A 22,073-nucleotide genomic window follows, 5' to 3' on the forward strand; every position below is an offset into this window, starting at 1 on the left:
CAGACTAGTCTTGAAAAGGATCATTAAATAGACCAAAAATTCTTAATTCCCCTCTGTCTTTTGCAAAGGTTACTGCCTRTAGCAGGGATGAGAGGCTCAGGATGCCCAAGGCTGGACCTGGYGCAGCAGGCAGCTCTGCAGAGCACGAGCACTGAGCAGGTGTGGGTCTCCCTCTTCTTGCCCTGGTGGACCGGGCCAAGCATCCTCCGGATTAGCTGGCTGGTGCACAGCCAATATCCATGGTCTGCTAGGGCTTAAGGGTGTTTAGCTGCTATGCAAAACAGCCTGAGTACTTAGCCCACAAAATCAATGGGAGTTGTGTTTGCAGATGTGAGGGCAGGAGTTAGCCACTGTTTCTGATTTTCAAGAAACCACTCTGTAAGTCTCTGCTTCTGCCAAAAATAAAATTACTTTGGTTATGAAGTTATACTAAAATCATTTTCTTCAGAAATAACTGAGTTCTCAGAAATTTTTATTTTTCTCAGGCCTAAAGAAACCACTGCAGTTATTATGCTCAGGTAGATAAACATTCCAGCTGAAAACGGTTATACTTCATTGTTAGAATATCCAGAGATGGAACTTTAACAAAATAAACAATAAAACAAAAAACAWCCCTAAACAACCATTACATTTGCAAGTGATGAGTATTTAAATGTCTACTGTAAAGCAGCAGTACCTAATAAMTTCTGATATTCAGTTACTAACATGAGGATATTAGGTAATGTTACCATTGTTCCAGTTCTTCACCACAAAGTTAAGTTTAACTCATCTTGCTTTTTAGGCTATAGGAATCACTTTTAAGACTCTTTAACTCATTTGCATGTTTCAAATATAAATAATAGTTCTGTACTGTACTGGAAGTGGTTACACGGTTTTTCAACAAGATAGATTATAGGTTACCCAGTAAAACCCTCTTTTCATATCCAAATAAAACAGTCAGCTTCTGTTTTGCAGATTATTCTCACAGGAGTTGTCCTACTGTCTCATAAAATAGTTTGATGGCACTGTTATTGCTTAGCTGATGGATGACACAAAAGCCAAGATGAAGTATTTTCAACATGGTCGCCAGGACATCAGTGCTACAGTAAAGGAAGTGTTTTCCATAACTACGGAAATCCTGTTCTCTCACACCTGTAGTTACCTAGCGTTTCACTTTTGCATGATAAGGAGATTAAGATTGGCCCAACTTGTGCTTTCTAAAAGAAAAATCACCGTGAAGGGCCAATGTTAGGTGGAAAATGAATGGCAGTGAGATCACTGACCTCATTTTGAAGCTTTTACAGTTACACAATGCAATGTTTTTTGGTAAAGTGCCAAGTGTCCAAGTGCCAGGATATACTGAGATACAGAGGAAAATCCCAGATGTTGGAACGTCCCATAAAGGCCAGGACATAGATGCAGGGGGCAGGCGGTTCTGCTTCTCTTTTCAGCGCCTTCATTCCAAGTACCTCCTGATAGCCAGTAGCTTGGTATACTTAGAGAAATGCTTCTGGTGAGGGAAGAGACTATTGCAAGTATTGTATGCCCTTTCTTCCGGGAGATTTTGCTTTAGAGAATATGGTTTTCTTTATTCCATTTGTTCTCTCAGAGCTAAATATTGAAGGGTAAATATGACCTAATACAAGGGATAAAAAGTGAGATGTCTAAATATAGCTAAAAGTAACCTAAATTATTATATGATTATGAAATGAAGTAACTGAACTTAACACTTTCTTTTAATCCTGCAGAAAACTAAAAATTTAAAAAATTCTTAACCAAGCTGGCAAGCATGAATTTCCATTAGAAGGCTGCAGTATTCAGTCTTATTTTTGAGGATTATACTAAATGATGGACTCTCCAGACTTACCTTCCAGCTCACACACTTAACTGCTGCCTTAGCATCAGGACACAGATGGATGGCAAAGATGACCCTGACCTCCATAAGACCCACATTCCTGTGCAAGGATAGAAGCATGATAATCAGGAAATGATGGTTATTAGTTACAGAAAATGCATTATTGTGAAAACCAGGAGAAAAGTGCTTATGAGAGGAAGTGATTGGATTATAGGGGAATGAGAGAATAAGACTAGGTCATTTCTACTGAGTAAATTGCTGTGATTTATACGAGAGAGGGTATAGTGATATCATGGCCTCATATTGACTGGACTCATTTCACAAATAAACCTAAATCAGAATGTGGCAGTTACACACCGAGGCAAACATAATTTTTAAAAAGATGTTTTTAAAAAGATGTAAAGCATGAGACATTTTACATATGTTTTATTTTCAAATTTTATTCCTAATTATGCAGATTATTTCAGAAATTATTCTTAACTTTCTGTGTTATTCAGTTAATGTCTGACATTGCACTTCTTGTCATGAAAATAAAGCAGGTATTACGGCTCTAATTATTTTAGATAATTATCTTCAGTGCAGGATACTCAGAATTTCCTTGTGGAGATCTAAAAATATATCAGACAAAACCAGCATCTGGTAATAAAATAACTTTGGCTGGATAATATGGAGATTAGACTTTTAAATTATTTCACAGCTTCACTATCTAATGAATACATTTAGATTGGTTTATGAACAAACTTTAAGGAATTAGAAGGGTCCATTAATGCTCTTAAAAATTAATGGAAAATATTCTGTCCACAATCTGTCACATTTTTGTGATTTGTGAACAAACTAATGCTTGAAATGCTTGAAAACTAAAGTTATATGCCATTTTACATTTACATTTACATTTACATTTTCCTAAATTCTGGTTGGAGATACAGGTAACCCCAATACCTCAGTTACTGAAATAATTTTTTTACACTAAAAAACACTGGCTGAAAAAGAAGCCTGACATAGATTATCTATAAAATAAATTTAACTTGCACTAATTCCATCTTTAGGGGAACATACTTGCCTTTGTATTTTGCTGTGCAGTCAAGAAACAGCCTTCCCTGGGCAGACCCTTTCYTTCAAAGTCCCTCAGATACTTTCATAGACCACTCAGACACAGTGTTCAGTCAGTTATTCCATGTTGTTCAGTAGTTTGGGAGGACTCTTTGAGCCACACCACAAAGTCAAATATATTCTTGATAATGCCAGCAACTCAGTCTACCTCCTATGACCCAAACTCTCCACAACACCTTCCCAATCCCCAAATMTTCTCATTTCATCCTGCAACAGTGCACAACCATCCTGCATGGTGCAAAATGCTGCAAACGCCTTTTCGTTGATCTTTCACTCGTATCTTACGTAGTTGCATACTTTTTTGAGTGTCATTTTCTTATTTTTGTAACCTGCTTTCTACTTAACAAAGTAATCTTATATACATTCTGATTTCCCTCCTATTAGCAGTATTGATTATGGTGGGGTGTCTCCTTCTTTGGAGATCTTCAAAACCTACCTGGATGCCACCCTGTACCACATACTGTAGGTGTCCCTGCTGGAACAGGGGGACTGGACCAGATGATCTCTAGAGGTCCCTTCATTCTGTGATTCTGCGGATCTGATCTAGTTTAGAGCACAGAGAGGAGCTGTGCAGTCATGTCATATGATGTCGTAGAGTATGTCCTGGACTGCTGCCATTTAGAAAGACTAAAAACGTATATGTTATTGTATAAGTGGAAATAAAACCTAGAAAAACAGTATTTTCTCTGCAAAAGAGCACTTGTACTAGTACCTTCCAGCATTGTTGGTGCTTTGSTATATTCATTTTTCATTGTTCCTTCTATGTGTTCTTGGATATATACTGTCTCCCATATTGGAAGATATGGGAGATATTAGGAGATTTTGCACTTGTCCATTTATGTGTATAAACGTAAATGTATGTGTGTAAATATAAATGTAAAATAGGTGTGTATATATTTTACTTGTGTCATGAAAAATATGTGTAACTAATTTGTAATTAAAAGTCCTATTGATTCAATTTACAGTGAAGTTTTAGGCTACTTATACACAAGGTAGCTCTAATGAAAGACACTTTTCCAAATCCCATTGTATGCTTTGTAAATGAGAACTAAAAATTGTTATAATTATTTAAACATATGCACCAGTGCATAATGGTAAATGCATGAAAATTTTTGTTTCCAGGTTGAAAATAATCTCTGCAGGTCACTAAAAATACCATGTTATTTGTTGTGAACTGCTTTGACTCTGATTCACATACTAATTTTTTTTCCATAGCTCCAGATGGTCCTCCAGAAAATGTGACTGTGTTAGCTACATCTCCTCACAGTATTAATATCACCTGGAGTGAGCCTGTCATCATTACTGGACCAACATGCTACCTCATAGACGTAACCTCAGTAAGTCAGCTCTAACTGTTTTATAGTTCATAGTAGTACAGATTTTTGGTAATCTGAAATATAAAAACCGCTACTTTTTTATATAGAAATTGCAGAATAGACATACACAGGCAATATGACTAAAATGGCCATTTTCACTTAAACTGATGATTCTACACATAAGAAATAAATTTATTCGATAAATTTCGTAACAGAAAATAACCTAATTTTTTGTAGCTAAATCTGTGCTAATAACAGGACTTTCTGGGAAAAAATGTATAGCCATGAATTTATTCAGGAAAACAATAGCTAAAATTATGGTGGTAGATGTACCTCCATCCAACAACATGCTGTTTACTAGGATGCTGTTTAGCAATAGTAATAATAATTAGAAATGTTTTTTTTTCCTCAAATGAGGAAAATTATCCTTGTCTTTGCTTTAAAAATGAGTATGGGGAACCTAGCAAAAAGAAGAGAAAATTACAAAGTTACAGAGTTTATCAGAGGGCAAAACTTTAAAGTCAAACTAGATTTCCCAGTTTCCACTTGGTACTCTGTGGATTAAATTAGCTGTATCTTGAGCTAGCAGGGTCATTGGTGACTTCAAGCAAGAAAAACCTTGACACTAGAGATTAGTTTTAGCGTCTGACTCTTTTCATCTCCCTTACTACTTCTTAAAACACTGCTTAAAAGAACTTTTGATAAAGCTCAAGTCATTTCCTGCCCTGCAGCAGGAGCTGAAGCTGTTTTTTAAGTCTAGCATATGAGAATTTTTAAGTAGGATATAGATTCTCTGCTCATCCAGGAATTATACAGATTGGGCTGTCAGTGAAAATTGGAAGTGCTTCTGTGAATTTACACAGGAAAAGGTATTGTTTGCAGTTTCCAAAATCTGGAATTGGTCTATAATGGAAAATAATTTAAAGGATACTTAACATTATTTAAAGGCTGCAATCATGTATCCTTAGGAGACAATAAGTCTTTTATGTATGTATCTTCAATGTTTCTACACAAGTCATAAGAAAATATATCAGCCATGTTAAAATAATAACATTGAAATTCTTACCCAATCATTCTTACCCAATCAGCAAAAAGGAGATCAGTAAAAAATATAACAAATATTTCAAGATCCACACTAAAGTTAAAATAGATTAGTATGCACAGCTGCTATTTTCACCTCCTCTAAATACATTCTGCAAAACACACAATGCACTGCGTACAAATCTGAACACACTCCTCATACCATATGTATTATAGAAGGAAGAGGGGAATGCTGTCAGGAAAGGAATTGTTCTTTGTCCCAGATCACTGGCAACTAGAAAAATGTGGATTCTTCCTCTATAAAACTAAAGAAAACTTTTTACTTGTGAAAATTTCCTGACATTTTTGACTAAACATCATTTTAGTGCATTAATAGAAAGTGGGTTTCTTTGGGTTTTTGATAAAAATGTCAAGGCTTRTTTTCCTTCTATGCAATATTTCAACAATTTCTATTTAAGGATCTTATTCTCTGGTAATTCCTAACTTCTCAATAGGATGTCATCTGATTCTGCACTATGAAAAAAATACAAATATCTTATTAATATGTTATAATAAAATTCCTAAAGTGAAATGAATTACTGATTTTTATGTGAAMCTTTAAGCATTTAAAATTAATTTCAAAACTAGTTTTAAATTTCCTATTTGGAGGACTTTATTGTTGCTGTTACGCATTTGCTTTTGCTTTTTTTTAAACATATATTTCAAGTAACTAGCTTTACATTTAGGGATTCTTTGTAATTAGATGTTGCATTTCTAATAGTCACTACAGGCATCAGTTCTGTAGAAGAAACTTTCTGTAGAGATGTTCTTAGTAGACAAATCTTTTCCTACTTAAAGGCAATAAAACTGCTACAGTCTTTTTACACTGAAAAGTTGAGTGTATAGTTTATCCCTGTGGTAAGATTTGTAAGAAAASTCTGAATTCTTCAAACATTATGTATTTGTAACTTTACTCATTTTAGTACTCATTTAGTTCTCAGGTCTCAGTTCTTTAKTTGTCAGCTGAGCCTCTTTTAACACTTTATAAAAATAGGCTCACAGAACAGAATAAGTTCAAATTCTTGCTCTGTCACATCTTTCTTCTTAAGTGGCAGTAATTAATATCCATTAGTGAATGTACCAGGATTCTGTTTAAATTGCCATGCTGTTTCTTACAGTTAGGTAGATCAGAAAAACTAAAAAGTTCTTGGTCATTATTATTCCGCCAAATCATATTTTAGTTTGTCTCCTTTCCTACTATAATTAGGAGTAGTCATGAATAAAATAATACTGAAAATGAGTAAGGGAGATGAAGATGATCCATAAAACTTTATGAAGAACATAAATAAATTTTAAAATGTGGTGCTGAGATTATACTTTAGTTTTTGCATGAATATTTATAAGCCATATTTTTGATAGTCAGATAGGAAAAAGTTTTTCACCTCTTGATGGCCATCCCAGGAAACGAGTGTCTGTTTAGTCCATCAAAAAGTTTAGTTCAGGTTAATTCTCAGTGGGGATAGATGCATATCTGTCAAATAAAAGGTATGCTTGAACTATTCTAATGTTTTAGCAGCTGCCTTTAATACAGATTTCATCCAGTGGGAAAACTACTGTATAGCTACCTAATCCTTTTTCAAATTACACACTAAAGAAACAATAATGAAAACATCATTAACTGAAGTAGTGGGAACAGACATAAAAACCGTATTGTAAAACGATACTTGATCATACCCTAGAAAAGCTCCTGTTTTCCCCTTTTCTCCTTTTTTAAGCTAATGTCAGAAGTGATTTATTGGGTATAAAGGCCATCTCTGTAGATTTTTCTACAGAACTATAGATTATTTTAGATGTAAGAATGAGGAATGATAGGGATATCAAGAACTCATCTGGTCCATATGCTTGCTCTAAAACAGAAGCAAGGATACCTGTCTTCCTGACAGATGGTTCTCTAGACTCTACTTGAAAATGTCCAGTGATGAAAATTCCTCAGCAGGCCTAAACAGATAGGTCCTTTTATTAAACTAATCCATAGATATAGCTCTAGTTATATATTTAGTTATTAGATACTGCCTTTGTCATGTTTACTTCAAATCTATTTTGACACAAAGACCACCATTTCTGTTTGCAGTTGCACACATCATGAACAGCAGAGTATCTTCAATTTAGCAAGATTCTTTTTTATATTTTGAAGCTATTATTATGTTTTCTGCCATTGCATCTCTTCTAGTTTGAACCTTGATTATTTCTGTTTTCCAGCTTTTCTAGTGAAATAATTACCCCTCCCCACCTTAGAAACAATTCTCCTGCTTATATACACAAAAAGGAATTGCTGTCTCTCCAGCAACATCAACATTAGAAATTCCTTCTCATTTTTATTTTCGATTTTGTGCTTCAAACCACTTGCTACTCTATAGCAGCTCATCTTTTGAATCTCTGCCTAGTTTAATTSCCATTTCAAATTACTACACTCTACTGGACTAGCTTCTAGTTCTCCCTTGTTTGGTGGAAGATAGCACCCAGCAAACAGGTCATATCCTTTATCCCATACTACATGAAGCACTGAGGAAGCAGTAAATGGGTGCAATGGGAGTTTAGCCCTCTGTAAAGCTTTCTGATCTTGTTAGGTAAAGACATGGGAAAGTTGGAAAAGGTAAATTAAAATAATGAGATTCTGCTCTCGACTCTTTTATGTCTTGTAATGCTTCTTTATTTGTTTGTTTTACAGGTAGATAATGACAATTATAAAGCTCAGTTTCTGAAGACAAATGATGAGAATAAAGTCTTAGAAATTTCAGATTTAAAAGCATTTACAAGATATTCTGTAATCATCACTGTCTTTACGGGAGATGTTAATGCTGCCCCCATTGAAGGCAAGGCTAGTTCCCCAGTAATTGTCTCCACTTTTGAAGCAGGTTTGTGTTTTCCTTTATTTCACATAAACCAAACTTTAAGTTTTTTCTTTTATCTGATAAATAAATAATAGTTTTGAACACACAGTGCACCTTTAATGTAGATTCTTTCTCACAATAATTTATTCTTTAATATTTACAAGGTGTTTGTCAGAAAAAAAAGGGATGGTGGTAACTAATATTTACTTTTAATAATCAGAGATCCTGATTTGTTCCATGTGAAATGTAGATGCATGGAATACAACTATCTAAATTCCTTCTCTAGTCAATGAAAAGAGAGATTCTACCTTTATTATCATGTATACCTAAGATGCCTGTCTTGAGATGAATCACCCCTTTCAGGTGTCTGTTTCCCTTAACAGAATGAGAGACTCTTTGAGAACTCTTTACAACATCCTTAATCATGATGCCAAAATTTTAAAACTATAAAATTTCATTGGGTGAATTCATTCTTCATAAAGTTTATAAACCTGCACTAATTTGTGGACATAATTTTTGCATTCTCATTGGAAGAAGATTGCTAGTGAATGCCCGCAGAGATCTGTGTTATAGTCTGTTGCTCCAGAGACCACAAACAAACTGGAGGAGAAAGCAAAAATTAAGGTGACATAACTTGCTCATGCTCTTAAATTATTCAGRGATGTAAATTTGAAAGATGAAGGTAAGGAACTGTTGAAGAACCGCATGTAGCTGATATGATATAAATGGGGCCTTGCTTGTCACAATGATTGCTATCAGAATTTCAAGAGATTTTCTTACAGTACAGCTGATAATATTTGTTTAGGAAAATATAGTACAAGCTTTGCACACATACTTTCTGGTTTTGCTCTGTCCAATACTTTTTTCTAGGTTTGACTTGCAAAGAATTTGCTAAGCAGTAATTGTACTAGTGTAGTAGTACACAGTATGCATGTACAATAATATATAGTGTATATACTATTGTGTGTGTGTATATATATATTATATTGTGTGTAAATATATATTATATAGTATATAATATATATAGTATATGTGTATATACGATAGTTTAAACAATAATGTAATAGTAACTGTACTATTAGTTATCTTTCTTTTATGTATGAAAATCAAATATCCATGGTGTGTATATATACATATATATAGATATGTATTTGCCAAGTGCCTTTAACACGTTAAATTCTAAGGTTTTCATGGAAAAGAAAGAAASAAACAAACAAAAGAAATTTAAATTAGATGTTAGTTAGGTCTGCTTTGTGAGCAACTTCAACAACTTTTCTAGTAACATTTCTAGTAACATTAGYGTGTCATACTAGGGGATGCAGTAATTTTAAAGAATATTTATTTTTCCATCTCCTGTGATCTCATCTGGCTTGTACAATCTAGTGTACAGGTGACTGTCTGAGGTTAGAGCTAATTTACACAGGCTTACTCCAGAGAAGACTCCATTAACATTTGCTGGCTCCGGYGAAAAAAAATGGAAGTTATGACAACTGCATCTGAATCCTTTTCTGAGGGAATGTATTTACCTACTGTTTTTTTGATATTCTTATTTAGAGGTGGTATTCGGCTGCTCAAGTAAAAYAATAGATATTTAGCTGCTGGGAAGAAAGTGACAGTCTTTTCTTTCAGACAAAGAATTTGGGAAAATTATTTATACTTCTGGTGTCTTGARAATGAACTACAGGAATAAATGTTTGGCAAAAGGCTGTCTTTGGGAAGAGTGTATCATGTGATTATCTATTTCTTGGCTCTGATAAGTTTCTCAACAGGATCTGAAACACCCGTTTGACCTGTTTCTGGGCATCAACTGATGGAAAGTCATCTTTCTTTGAAGAATTAGTTGTGATAAACAGAGATTCTCTAGGAGCCTGGTGGCTTGATTGTATGTTGGAAAAGCGCCTTGTGTTTCCAGAAAGGGTTCAGAAACTTACCTCTTGCTTGCAAGGATTTGTTTATTTCAGGACATATTTCRAGGCAAACTTATGCCTTGAAGCTTTCAGAATAAATGTTCAGAAGAAACGTTCATGACTAGATACTGCTGAGAGTTTTCTGAGGTGGTAGACAAAATTCTARTAATTATTTTTAATATTTGTGGCATTAAATGCTACCATCAAGAATAATATGTGTTTCACTAAGTATATTTTGCTTTTTATTGTTTTACAAATATTTAAATAAGCAGTAAATATTTGGAGCACTGATTTAGTAAAAATAAAAATACAATGATTTAATACTGATATCTAATTATATGTAAAATAATATAGTATAATATAATTTAATATATATAATGTTTTAGAATTTTTCAGATTTTACTGCRATCTAATAGTAGGAATGTTACGTAAATGAATCATTAAAATGTTTCTTTTAGTGCCAGAAGACCCACCTAACAACATAACATTTCAGAAGATTCCAGATGAAGTAACAAAATTCCAAGTAACATTTGTGCCACCATCAGAACCAAATGGGAATATTCAAGTATATCAAGCTATGGTCTACAATGAAGACAACCCCACTTCCATCCAGATTCACAATCTGAGTGTCATTGATAAAACAGATCAGTCGGTCACTGCTGTGATAGAAGGACTAAAAGGAGGAAATACATATAATGTCAGCGTAAGAATCGATACTTTTGATTTTTATTAGATAACAGGGAATGCAGACCTAGACCAAATATGAGATTTGCATGCCATGAATGTTAGCTAAGATGTGAAGAATGAGAAATCTGAGGAAAGAAGGGAACAATGAAGAGGCTGGAGTGATGGGAACAGGAACCACCACCAGTGCTGCTGTGTAAGCTTCCTGACCAACTTATGTAATGGTAAATGACATCATCATAAGTGCAAAATTGTATCAGTGTCTGGGTTCTGGAGCTTGCATTGCACACTGGGCTTGGATGAAGGGTCCAGCTCTCTGCAAAGTGTCAAGAGGACACTTTGCAAGGAGTGTCAGCATGCACTGTACCTTCAAATATATCCAGATTTGGCTAATCTAAAGCTACTAAAACTAATGTTCTATTTTTTTAAGGTGTACGCAATTAATGGTGCTGGTGCAGGGCCAAAAATTCAACTGAAAATAACCATGGACATCAAAGGTATGTCTCATAAAGTGCTCTTTAGCTTAGATMTCTATAAATACTGAAGAAAAGGCTGTTGCACCTGTAAGCACATATCTGTTTGCCTTTGTCCTTTCTTTGGAGGCTGCATAACCTAGGAATGGGAGCATGTACCAACCTTGAACTGCAGTGCTTGTTTTTGCTGCATATCTTTGATATCCTTATTTGAATGAYATGAAGGTTTTGTCTTGCATAATACAGTTCTGTGCCTGAACTAAGTGCTTGTAATGAAAAAAAGAATTGAAGACAAAAGTGTGGTATATCTTTGTTTAAAAACAGAACCTCCGCGGCCTAATAAGAAACCAGCAGCAGTTTATGATACCAATGGGGCCTTACTTGTCACAGCTACAACGATTACTATCAGAATGCCAATATGTTACTATAGTGATGACCATGGTCCTATCAAGAAGATACAAGTTCTTGTTGCGGAAGCTGGAGGTAGAAGAATTTTCTATGTTTTCTTTAAAAATTATGATTTTTTTTTGTTTTGTTTTCAGCTGGCTCATCTTTTTATTTTTATAAAATGTATTGGATGTCAGAAWATTCATGTCAGAAAATGGCAAACAAAAATCTCTTTAGAAAGAAGTATCTGTTTCCACGGTRTGTGTGGACTGGCTATTGGATTCTGGAAACATTTGCCAATTAAATTATTTATGCTGTTTGAAGCCATCATTATTATTCTGGCCCTGTTGCTATCATTATATTTTCTTTATTTCTTATTTCCTTGAAGAAATAAATACATTTGGCATTGTGAAATGTAATTAATGTTATTGTTTATTTCATAAAACTTTTTCTTCTATTGCTACTAGTATTATCTGTAAAAGGATGCAGTTGTGCAGTTGTCATTTTCATTTCATAAAAAGACATAGGGATTTTTATAAATTTCTTCTGTACGCTGTGGGTTGAAATGTGTATTTCCTTTTAGGTTCTGATGAACATTTCCTCAGAAGAATAATGTCATGGTACTGTCTTGAGTTACTGCCTACCAATGTTATTTTGGGTTTCACAATCAAACATCGTATAATCAGGCTTACTTTACCTAAAAAAAAAAAAAAAAAATACAAATTCCAGGTTGTTTACTCCCTTGTTTTTCTTAATTTCAAAGTATGGATGTAGAGCATCAGAGTTGCTGGATAGCAACTGCTTCTTAAAACCTTATCATTTGGTTTATAAAACAATTTTTACTGTTTTAGATAAATACTTTGTGCTGTCTCTTCTAGCCACTCTTAGTTTCACAGCCAAGTAGCTTGCCCAAGTGCTGTTCTATACAGACGGAGTTCATGTTTGAGACAGGCTTTATATCAGAGATTTTCTAGCTGTAGTTTAGTTRACATATTCTGAGCTAGCAAAATATAGGTAATGTGGATAAAGAAGAAATTTAGGCTTCAATATAAATATAAATATAAATAGAGCCTTAGTTGTGTGAATGGCACTTCATGCTTGCTAAGCCCTTCAAAAAATATCTATTCAACTTCTTTAATTACAGTCTGCTTAGAATGTAAGTTATTTCTGATTGTTTCTTTTCTTGACAATAGCTCAGCATGATGGAAATGTTACTAAGTGGTATGATGCCTACTTCAACAGACCAAGGCCATATTTTACAAATGAAGGTTTTCCRAACCCGCCCTGTGTAGAAGGAAAGGAAGGTCTGAGTGGTAAAGAAGAGATATATGTCATAGGTGCTGATACTACATGTATGATACCAGGCAGTCAAGACAAAATATGCAATGGCCCACTGAAACCAAGAAAACAGTACCTGTGAGTGCATTATTTGTCCCTGTGCTTGCCCAAAATAAAGATTTAAGTGACATATATATTTATGCAAACAGATAAGAAGTGTAATTCAATTAAGAAAAGATGGAGTTTGAAGTAAGGTTTGCATTTCTTAATTTTTTTTTGTCCAAAATATAAATAGAGGAGACTATACCTTTTTAAAATGATTCAAGTAACAAAAAGATCTTTTTTGATCTCTAAATTACATAAGGCCAAATTCGAGATAAGTAACCACTTTATAGAATTTGATTATTCATTTAACATAGTGACACTAAGTCCTTGAGGTCAGCTATAATGTCAGTTCTGTAAGTGGACAAAAATTCTGGGTTAYATTCTACTCAAATTGAAAATTTGTGTCTAGTTTTTAAATGGTGTAATACACGTAAACTTTTATTTCATTATTTTTCTTGTTTTTGTTTTACAGATTTAAGTTCAGAGCAACTAATGTTAAAGGGCAGTTTACAGATTCTGATTATTCTGACCCTGTCAAAACCTTAGGTAAGGCAAGTGTCATTTGTCAAAATATTTCTCTGTTTGTAAGGAATCTGTTTAATTRTATTTTCCTTTTTTTGGACTGGTTTCCTTGAAATAAATGATATCTATTTCTGTTGAATTTGGTTTAACCAGAAGAGTTGGTGCYGGATGAGATTATCCATACGTTTCTTCTTATGTCCTTTATCTAGAGGATGTCAGGGAGACTTATGTCAGCTGGAAGTGTCATGTCAGCAATATTGACAACATTCATTAGCAGAGATTCGGCTATACTAGTGAAAACACCCTTTAGCCAGGATAACTCACCTTGACAGGGTGAACTCTCGGAAGTTATGCTGGTTGCAGTTTCCCCATCTGTTGGATGTACTGGTTATTCCAGTGAGCCTCATGTTGGAAACCTCTCAGTTGCAGATGATTCCTTCTACTGGCAGCTCGTCTGAGAACCTGACCCTTCAAATTCACACAAACACAAAAGCATTTCATCCTTTAGTTACAGACAAAGCTCATTTTCAGTTAGTATTGTCTAATAGAACCCAGCTGGTGCTAATGCTATTGGCCATCAGGGCAGTTGTTCTGGGGTTTTCAAACCCAGCATAAGTTTTTCCATTACAGTGTTGATCCATCCCTAAAAGTGGGAATGATGATTCTCTAAGCAGATAACAGCAAAATCTGTAAATTCTTTTGCTAAKCTAAAATGAAAGCATTATCCCTGACTTTTTGAAAAGGAGCTCATGATAACTGTGTGAGTATGTAGAAGAGTTTTCATGAACATATGTTCTTCACTTGAAACTTCTGAATGTTTAGGGGAATAAAAGCAGCACAAAAGCTGTCTTTTGAGTTTTGGAACTCTAAAGCAATGAAAAAAATTGCTTGACCAGTAAGGAAATGACTACATCAGGGAAAATAACTATACCTGAAATGACTCTGCCTTTATCCAGTCTCCTGTGCACTTCATCAAAACAACAGAAAAAGAAATTTGTTACTAGCAGATACTATAATTCATATCTGTACTGTTATGGAAGACTTGMGACATGTTGTCTTCTAGTACAGATCACAAAATGCAAGATCTGTCTGTGCACTGAACAAAATATAACTGGAAAAAAATAAGCATGATAAATTCCTCAGATATCCTGTGATTCGAGTGATTTTGGTGCCTTCTGTGCTAATGTTTATAATAAAGGACTGCTTTTAAAATGGGCTGTACAGCAAGCTCTTACTTGGCCTTAACTTAAATTTCTGAGTCTATCCAACAAGAAACAAAAAGCATGGAAAATCTCTAAGAAAGTTGCCTGTAATTGGCAGCCATCTGATCATCTGATGCTCTTGTTAAGCAATAGGAATTTTGCTGGGGAGGAACAGTACAGAAGATTCTCAATAGCATATGGAACTTCAATAAAAATCTTTTAAATATAGTAAAGAGTATCTTTTAATATGACCTACCCACTCAGCCATTCTTTGAGTACCACACTACCCTCTTAAGCTGGAGAAGCAGGATTTTTCCTTATACTTCATAAGTGACCTTGGGAAAATAATGCCTGTACTACAAAGAAAGGTCAGATTTTTTCCATGGCCTTATTAAGATGCGGAAAAGTGTAGTACATACAAGACAACTTGTAATCTTTGTCATAAACTCGGATACCTATTTAAGCAAGTCATTGTGAGGAAGGTAGGAGTACAGTTTTAGGTGTGGTCTTTCTTAATGTAGAATATAAAGTGTCTCAGAAAATATGAAAATGGGGTATCCATAAGATACTGTCTTGTGCATGCATGTCTAACTTACGATATTTTATTATTACAATTTGTTATTATCATGTATCAGTTTGCAGCTTCTCAGAATTGTATAGCACAGTGTCAGGACCACATGCTGATAGTACGGTACCTGTTTTCTTTCCTGCTCCGTATGCTAATTCCTCTGTTTTGTCTCCTTCCCTTTGCCCTTGATCATCTCTGTAGAAATGCAGTACCTGCCAATCGCTAAGAAGTAGGAGAAAATATATTTCTTTATTCTTGGTGGATCTTAAAGTACTCTGCAAGCCCTGGTTTATTAGTAATGTTTGAACTGTTCTTAATTGTAGGATTTAATGTTCACTTTACTGTTTAATGCAACATACACAAAACTTTTGTAGATGTTCCTTTGAATTTTTTCTTATTATTTTTACACATGATTAACACTTGTTCATTACCACAGAAATCACTGGGTGGCAGGAAACTTTTCATTCCTTTCGCTTTTGCCATAACATTTTAAGGACCTGCTTTTCTTCTCTGTTTTCTTCCTCCAGGCTAAATCGTTCTTATATTGTAGCACTGAATGCTGCACCTGAGGCTTTATGTTTATGTTGAATAGAGTAAAAGGATTATTTCAGGTGTTTTGGAAACTATATTTAGTTCTTTGTACCCCAAGTTTATGCTTCTCATTTCATACATGATATTGTTTTTTTATATTGCTTGTGGTCTGCAATAATCTTGCATTTCCTTCTGATAAATTATCTATCTAACATACTGCTCATTAGCGTACATTTGTGTAGCTGATTATTCCTGCTTATGTGTAGAAGTAGGCATCTCATATTAAAAATTGTATTGTTTAAGACCATTTATTTAGTTAAGTCAGAATTGTTTTGAATTGGCAGCATGTCCTTAGATGTGCATACAGTCCATATCATCCACAGCATACTCTCTGATTCAAAAATTCTCTCCTTTTGAGAGAACTGAAGCCAAGACATCTCTGTTCTCCAGAGCATCCTTGACAGGGTTTTGTCCTTTAACTGGTGAAATCTCGGTTTCATATGTCAGGAAAGCAGAACATTTTTGCCGTCCTCTGTGAAGGCCAAACAGAGACTAAGTTTTCTACACTAGATCAAAAGGTGTAGATGAGGAATATGAGCATAGGTCAAGAATACCAGCAATAGTAATAAAACAAAAATGAGATTTTTGGATAGGATAACCAGGTGGGACAGAAAATAAATGAGTCTCAAAATACAAAACCGAAGTAGTCTTTGTTGGAAAAGCGATCTAGAACTACTAATCWAAGTGAATTATCTTTCTCAAAATGAGCCTTGATCCTCCTTGATCAGCCATAAAGACTGATCACAACCCGTATAATTTTTATCATAAAGGCTTTAATGATAACTTTTGACCTGCTAGTGGTAATTCTTGACAAAATCACCAATTCCCAATTGAATAAAGGCCATAAGTTAGCAGTRATGCAATGAGGGAGATTAACCTAGGCAGTTCAGAGCAGGTCATTTTGTGGGTTTCTCCAGCACCTTAAGATCTGCAGTCATGATAGCATCTTCTATTTCTGTTTGTGAATGAACGCTGTGAACCTGTGCACTGAAAGTGCATTTCAGTTATGACTCTACCTGCTTTTTCTACCTGAATTAGTCCTATCTGTTAAAGCACTTGTCTATTCTTAGTTGGCTGCACTGAGGCTGAGCAGGAGCTTAGCTCAGAGTACTTTTATTAGTATCAGACTGATGTCACAGTAGGTTTGCTGTGTAAACCTTGTTTAGCATAGGAAAACTAGGAAAGCATCAACATCATCAAAACCAGAACAGCTGCACATATAGCCTTAGTTTATATATATATATATATATATATACACGCATATATAAAACTAGCATTAAAAATTAGATAAAATGCATAGGAAACTTCAAATAAGTGTTTCCTGTTTTTGTCAAGATTTTCTTTTAAAGCAGCCCTTCTGCTTATATAATGCAATTATATTGATAGGATAGTGTCTGACTCCTCTACCTGATTTAGAGATATAAACATGACAAAGAAGCTATTGGATATTACATTTCTGGGCCTAGTCTTATCCACTTTCTGTTGCAGGTGACGGACTCTCAGAAAGAGCTGTGGAAGTTATACTTGCAGTCACTTTGTGTATATTATCAATTGTTCTCCTGGTGGCTGCAGTCTATGCTTTTGCAAGGTAAGATTGCATAACCTTGCCATGCTTTGTTTGCAAACACTCAAAAATGTATTAATGAAGAGATGAAGCAGTTTTGTAGACAGAACGATTCTATCCTATCAAAATCCATTGCCTTCTTTTAATGTGGAAACTTAGGGATGGATTTACAAAGGCTAGTTTTAGTGAGGCTTATTTCCATAGATTAACAAGTAACGAATTTCTCCAGAAGGTGAATCAGAACTGAAACCTCTCTTAGCCTTTCAGTGTCACCCCTCAGTTGGCTTGAGATGGTTATACAGAGCACTCTCAGYTGGCTAGTTAGCTGGATGGCCAGCCCTATTTGCTGTCTCTGTGGGGAATAGATAGCTCAATATGAAGTCAAAACCCTAAATTCTGTTTTCTGTCATAGGACTAAATTAACAAGTAAGACTAACGCTACAGTCTTATAAGTGAAAGAGAAACTGGCCTCTAATTCAAATTGTGAATAAATTCCCATCTACAGAACGAAGCTACATATTGCATAATATGAGTGATGATTCTAGTCAATGATAGATTTCATAACGATGTCAGTTTGCTCATTCACCAAAYGTTCTGTCATCTAAATTATTAAGGCATTGCCAAGTAATTTATATAGGAAAATTAAAAGAATATACAAACTAGATTCTTTTCATATGACTTATAGACAATTACAAATGGATTTGATTAAATTACACCATTTGAAGAATGATTAGAATAAAAGCAGATATGGATTTCTGGCAACCATTTTTTTCAGTTTTAACCTCTGTAATCAATCTATTGATGTGTGTGTCCATAATAAATCTTTTGCATATTTATTTTTGTCTATAATTTTCTCATTAGGATTCGGCAAAAGCAAAAAGAAGGGGGAACATATTCCCCACGAGATGCTGAAATTATTGACACTAAGTTCAAACTGGATCAGTTGATCACAGTGGCAGACCTGGAGCTGAAGGATGAGAGATTTACACGGTAAGCATACTCCTTAGGCAAAACAGTAGTCCAAAGGGGCTGTAGCCATGACCCATTTCTGACCTACGCTTGTTTGGAAGTGTTTGTGGTGTTCTTATTTACACAGGTCACTGAGATTCTCTTTCAAAGACTGACCTCCATCCTCAAGACACTTCTCACTAGCTTTTAGAAAATCACTTAATCTTCAGCTCTTTTTTACAAGAAGATAAGGATCTAAGTGCAAATCACTGTTTAATTGTGGTGSAGAAAAAGAGCTACTTAAAAAAGAATGCTGAATTTCTGAGTATTTTTAATACATTTTTTTTGTGTAGGCTGTAAAGCTATGTAAGTGTTTTGAAAAAGTCATACACCTCGGAAGTGCCTGTTAGCTGATTCAAACACAAATCTATCACTGTTTAATTGACGTTTGGAAAGTCTTTTTTCACAAAGGAATTTACATAGCAGCTAGGCGTCTGTGGAGCTCAGCACGCTGGCGGTCTTCACATCTGCACTTTGAGATGGTGCAAGTGCAGGCAATTCATATTTTCTGTGTGACAGAGAGTCCTGTCACAGATATTTATTGGACAGACTCTGCTCTTTCTGACTGCCATAAATACAGATGTTATTCACTAGATAAATATAATAATGATTCTAAACAATATATAACATCCAGCAGAGTTAGAAATGTTGGATGAGCATTCTTTCCCTACCTCTATTTTTCCTGCTGTGTCACAGATGAAACACTGTGGTAGGCAACCTCCTTAAAGATGAGAAGCCTAAAATAGTCTCGACCTAGCAGTCAGGCATCCTGCTGCTACAGACTAGGAATAGCTGGAAGATGAAAGGTTGTGGCTGTTGACCTGTTTTGTTTGAATGTGTGCATGTCTATGTGTGTGGCACAGAGGAAGCTGAYTGCATGTATAAACCTGTTGAAAATAGTGCACATAGGAATGGCTGCTTGTAACAGATGAGAAAACATGCTATGAATCATCTGGAAATAATTGRCATAATGGATGTGGTATGTTCTGTGTGGGTCACCTGTCATTCAGATAATGTTGTTTAGCTCCTGCTAATAATAATGGAATATGTGCTYTGGAGGCAGAACTATGCCGTTGCACCATGATAGCTGTAATTCTCATAAATGGTCTTGATGGATCTTCAAAATGGCATTGTTTCCATACTGTTAGCTGAGTAAGACTAGTACTAACTTTGTTTATATACTAAAGTGTTAATGGATTTTACTTCCAGATACTCTTCATTTTTCTTTAGACGCAAGGAGATATTTGTCATCCAGTAAGTTTTGTATTGTTGAAGCAAAATGGTGTGTTTTCCATTCTGCTCTCTTAACCTGTGTGCTACCATGCTGTATTGAATGATAGAGTTAACCGAAATGAAATATCAATCTTTGCAGCCATGCTGATGACAAACAGTGGTATTTGTTATCATGAAATCCTGCTTAAGTCTCTACTGTTAAGGTACAACAGTTCCACAACTATTTTAAAATAAATCAGCACATTTTTTGCATGGAAATTATAATAAGTTATGATATAACACTGGTATATGTGTTCCATCCTTGAATCAAATGTAATGCAAATGAGACATAAGAAACGTGCTGTATACATTCTTTGGAGAGTAGTATGCATTCCAGAGAAGCTCCTGTTTTTCTCAACTGCCTTTTGTAGTACAGCTGCTTTGTACTTAGGTTGTTACTAGCTCAGCAACAGACCCAGGTGTCAAATCCTCTRTCAGTTTGAAGAGCACCATTCTGCCACTTTTCTGCCTATATTGCGTGCAGTTTGGATTTGTGCAGTGTCAAACTTTACAGGGTAATTACAAACTATTATATTTCCTATTTACGTGCACTTCATTATGCCCTTTATGCACAGCAAGGTCTTTACTGAACAGTGCTTCAGCAGATTTAGTTACATCAACCCTTATGTTAGAAAATCTGTTTCATATATTTGGCTTGTAGTTTACCATGTCCTCTATGTGTATTTTTTCTCTTTGTTTCTTTCCATTTGTTAGAACTGCTAGTAAAGACTCTGGTCCTAAGCCATTCTCATAAGTTGTAGGACACTGCTGCTAAATTTGAGGTTAGTTTTTTTCATACAATAGTTACTCTGGTCCTACAGCAGGGTCCTTGCTCAAGTCTGTTGCTGGAATTAAGACAAATTTGCAAATTTGAAGTGAATGAGAGCTCCTCAGGACAGGACTTAGGCCATCTTCTGTATTAAAAATCAATCAAGATCTAGATAACTTAGACATAAGACTGAAAAGACAAGATGTCCTTGGTCTTGAGTTTATTTGATTTTTTTTTTTTTTAAGTTTTAAAGAATGTTCCAGTATGTGTAACATTCTGTTTGTAATATCAGTAGCTTTTTGTCAAGGGAGAGATTTTAAGTAACTCTAATGCTGTGTTTTATATGGATAAATCCTTCTTGGTAGTGAGAAATTGTATCAAGAAGATGGTAGAAGTATACAGTGTGTGTCAGGACAATGTACTACAAACTCCAGTATCTAAGATGTTTTTGCTATTCGTTTGAAGACTTTGAGAGAGAACTTTGTACCTRTTGCATTTAGGACATAGTTATCCAGAAGTCAATAAGATTCTGCTTCTGCTTTTTTCGTATCCTTTATGAGCTGGCTGCATTTGGTCAGCTGTCAGCAATGTCTGAAAAACTTCCTAGAGTGCAGAAGGTTTCAATTCATTGTATCTGGTAAGTTATCAGAAAAAAGTAGATGTGCATATTCCTTTTCCAGGCTAGCTTGTTTAGCGTTTCTGATTGGGACTTAATRAGCTGAAATTATTTTAATTGTATCTACCAAATTCAGTGGAAAATGAGACCTGCTTCATGAATCTAAAATTTAAGAAATTGGTGTCCATGGTGATGGGCATAATACAAGGCAGGTAATAATACCAGAAGAAAATTTTGTTTTGAACATACAGCCTATCTGTCTTGACTAGATTAACCATCAGTTCACTAACCACACTAATTAATACATATACCAGGGCGYCTCATCAGTTACTTTTTGTAACTTGACCACAGTGTTCACCAGTGCAGTGTCCAAGACTGACTCTTACCTGCTCTACATGGATTCTGTCAATAAGTTTTCAGGGCCTACATGGTTATTGGCAAATCACTCTTCCATGTTCCAGATGTTTATCTGACAGGGATCTCACCTAACGTTGTTCTCACAGTGTCTTCTGCTGCAAGGAGAAGGCCATCAGAGCCCAGTTTCTTAAAACTTTCCTTCCAAGGTTGTGCCTTGTAGTGGATGCTCTGAGGTTTTTGTTTCATTCACTTTAAATCAGTTTTTTAGGCAAGTGAGGAATGCAGATGTAAAGGAAATATTCATTAATTACAGACCCTGTAATCCTTGCAAGTACAAGTCATTTAGATGTCTTGTAGAAAAAGTACTTYATATAAAATTATTCTCTGGTCTCATGCTTCCTATGTATTCTTCATTCAGTGTCTGGGACAGGAGAGATAACTCCTCAGCATACACATTGCTTTTCCTAGGCCAGCCTACACAGCTCTTGCCTTACCAGCTCTTATCAGTTATCACTAATAGACTCCCTGAGCTTTGTGTCCCAAGAGCACAAGGCTTAAGACTGTATGTGTCCYGGTAGGATGGAAGAAATAAGCACGTG

The 22,073-nt window shown here is 35.1% G+C and overlaps 1 protein-coding gene across 1 annotated transcript in view; it reads left to right on the top strand.

Moving 5' to 3' along the window:
* PTPRQ (protein tyrosine phosphatase, receptor type Q) overlaps positions 1 to 22,073 on the top strand; it is a 101,032-nt gene that overhangs the window by 57,629 nt on the left and 21,330 nt on the right. Inside the window, exons 27-35 of the mRNA XM_026049725.1 lie at positions 4,160 to 4,281; positions 8,009 to 8,195; positions 10,537 to 10,781; positions 11,193 to 11,259; positions 11,560 to 11,718; positions 12,816 to 13,038; positions 13,478 to 13,551; positions 17,377 to 17,476; positions 18,314 to 18,442. Coding sequence (XP_025905510.1) covers positions 4,160 to 4,281; positions 8,009 to 8,195; positions 10,537 to 10,781; positions 11,193 to 11,259; positions 11,560 to 11,718; positions 12,816 to 13,038; positions 13,478 to 13,551; positions 17,377 to 17,476; positions 18,314 to 18,442 — 1,306 coding nt within the window. The remainder of the gene's footprint in view (positions 1 to 4,159; positions 4,282 to 8,008; positions 8,196 to 10,536; positions 10,782 to 11,192; positions 11,260 to 11,559; positions 11,719 to 12,815; positions 13,039 to 13,477; positions 13,552 to 17,376; positions 17,477 to 18,313; positions 18,443 to 22,073) is intronic.

Source organism: Nothoprocta perdicaria, unplaced genomic scaffold, assembly GCF_003342845.1.
Source record: "Nothoprocta perdicaria isolate Ctin4 unplaced genomic scaffold, notPer1 scaffold_61, whole genome shotgun sequence".
Taxonomy (NCBI): domain Eukaryota; kingdom Metazoa; phylum Chordata; class Aves; order Tinamiformes; family Tinamidae; genus Nothoprocta; species Nothoprocta perdicaria.